Raw genomic sequence first — 2,588 nt, forward strand, 5'->3', positions numbered from 1 at the left:
GGGCACAGGCTACATGCCATGTCTAGAAGAGATGGAAGTGTCCCTGTGTGGTGGGTGGGCACAGGCTACATGCCATGTGCAGCTGTGCATGTCTGGAAGAGATTTTTCTACATTAGGTTATTCAATCACGAAAATTAATTTGGTCATGATTTCTGGGACAGTCAGGCATGTGCCTGTGGACAAGGATCCCTTGGCTTGGTGAGAGTGTTTGTATGGACGGGGCATCAGAATCCAGGGACAGGGGTGTCTAAGCCAGGTGAGGGAAGTGGTCCTGTGGCAAGGTGAAGGATGGCTGACGGATAGGTGGTCTGCGCTGCACAGGGACAGGTTTGATAGACGGCTCTGTTATCGGCTGTGGGAGTGCAGGTGGGTGTGACAGGGACACACAGAGTGTCTCCCTCCCCCTGGGGTTTCACGTGGCTCAGGCTGACCTGGAACACACTGTATAGAAGAGGATGAACTTGAAATCCTGAACCCTCCAAGAGCTGGGATTATAGACATTTGCTGCCATACCTGGTTTGTGTCGGACTGAAGACAGAACCCAGGGCTCATGCTAAGCAAGTGCTCTGCCAGCCCCATGAGGTCATGTCTGATGGACAGCGTCCACTACAATGGAGGGTTTACTTGTGGATAGGTGTGTCTGAGCCTGGCGGGACGCGTCTGTGAGGAGGGGTGTCAGGAAGCTGGGTGGACCGGGCATCTTCTGGTATGGGTGCGAGGCAGAGGCACAGCCGCTGATGGGAACACCCACTCAGGTCTTACCTTGAAACGGCGGTCATACTTGGTGACTGAGTCGGCAAAGTCCACTCGTTCCCTTTTGGCCAGGAACTGGCGCAACTCAGGCCGCTCCTCCAGCCCCAGATAGTCCCCGACAAAATTCCGGTTAATGCTGTTTCGCCTGCGTTCCTTCTTGTTCAGTAGGATGTTGGAAGCTGCGAGGACACATGTGTGGTTGAAAGTCATGGCCTTTCTTTAATCCTCCTGCCCGCAGACCGAGCCTCCTAGCGGAGGCTCCTCACCTTCTTCCCGCATCTCCTCGTACTTTCGGACTGCTATGTGGCGCCGCCAGGCTTTCTGGATGGTACGGGCGAAGCCATCAAACTTCCTCTCTCGCATTTCTTCCAGGAGGAAAAGCTGGACAGGGGAGAGGGGTGTTGGGTCCTGGCCTCTCCCAAGGCCCTGAGTCCCCATAGAAGCCTCATTCTTGCTATGCAGCCGAGGACAACTTTGAACCCCTGATCCTCCTGCCTCTACCTCTGAAGTGCTGGGAGGACAGGCATGCACCCTCACACCTGGTTTAAGGGGTGCCAGGGATGAAGCCCAGGACTTGGTGCATTCTAGGGAAGCACTCTGTCAACCGAGTCCCATTCTCTCCATCTCTTCATGACTGTACCCACAAGTCCTTCCCACTTGGGGGCTCACACCCCTCTGCATTAAGTTAGAACAGGAGTGCTGTGATAGACAGAGATGGCAGCAGTTAAGAGCAGCTACTTCTACAGAAGAGCCCGATTCAGTTCCCAGCACTCATGTCAGGCAGCACACAGCCCCCTGCGACTCCAGCTGCATGGGATCCAACATCTCTTCTAGCCTCTGTGAGACCCATACATGCATAGTAGTTTCTCTCTCAATCTCTCTCTCTCTCTCTCTCTCTCTCTCTCTCTCTCTCTCTCTCTCTCTCTCACACACACACACACACATTAATAAAATTAAATTAGAACTTTTTAGTCTCAAATCCCAGCTCAGCCAGTGGTCTGCTCTGTCTGGGTGTGTGTGTGTGTGTGTGTGTGTGCGCGCACACACGCGTGCATGCCTTTGGAAGCCAGGGGTTGATGCTGTGTGTCTTCTATTTCTCTCCAGCCTATTTTATTTTTTAAATTATTTTAGTGTGTATATTCTTGTCCACATGTACAACATGTGCATGCAGTGCCCTCCGAGGGCAGAAGAGACATCAAGTCATTTGGAGCTGGAATTACAGATGATTGTAACCCACCATGTGGTTGCTGGGAATTGAACCTGGCTCCTCTGGAGGTGTAACGAGTGCTCTTAACTGCTGAGCCACCTCTCCAGTCCTCTACCTTAGTTTCCGAGGCAGGGTCTTTCTCTGAACCTGGGACTTGCGGATGGGCTAGCTGGCCAGTGACCCCACCCTGCTCCTGTTTCCAGCAGCAGGGTTCCAGGTGCGCCTCCCCAAGCCTGGCCTTTAACATGAATTCTGAGGACCACGCTCAGGCTTGCACGGCAAGCACTTTACTAACTATGAAGTTTCTCCAGCCTGGAAAGTACTGTTGAGAGCAACACTGGGCTCTGCTTTTTAAAAAATAACCAGGTCTTGTGGAAATAGGTTAGTGGATAAAAATATCTGTGTCCAAGCCTAAAGACTCACCCCAACAAGAGCAAAATTCAAATCAAAGGTCAGGGGATAGCTCAGTGGTGGCGTGTGTGGTTAAGCATGGGGAGGCCTTGGGTTTTATCCCAGCACCACACACACACCTATCTGGACACACACCACACACACACCTGTCTGGACACACACCACACACACACCTGTCTGGACACACACCACACACACACCTGTCTGGACACACACC

General features: G+C 52.5%; 1 protein-coding gene across 1 annotated transcript in view; it reads right to left on the minus strand.

The window, feature by feature from the left end:
- The window catches only part of LOC101980514 (A disintegrin and metalloproteinase with thrombospondin motifs 10), an 89,098-nt gene that overhangs the window by 11,461 nt on the left and 75,049 nt on the right, over positions 1–2,588 (minus strand). Inside the window, exons 42-43 of the mRNA XM_026778300.1 lie at positions 1,020–1,134; positions 763–932 (exon numbers count right to left, since the gene is read on the minus strand). Of these exons, the coding sequence (XP_026634101.1) occupies positions 763–932; positions 1,020–1,134 (285 nt within the window). The remainder of the gene's footprint in view (positions 1–762; positions 933–1,019; positions 1,135–2,588) is intronic.

The sequence above is a fragment of the Microtus ochrogaster genome, unplaced genomic scaffold (genome assembly GCF_000317375.1).
Source record: "Microtus ochrogaster isolate Prairie Vole_2 unplaced genomic scaffold, MicOch1.0 UNK124, whole genome shotgun sequence".
NCBI classification, from domain to species: domain Eukaryota; kingdom Metazoa; phylum Chordata; class Mammalia; order Rodentia; family Cricetidae; genus Microtus; species Microtus ochrogaster.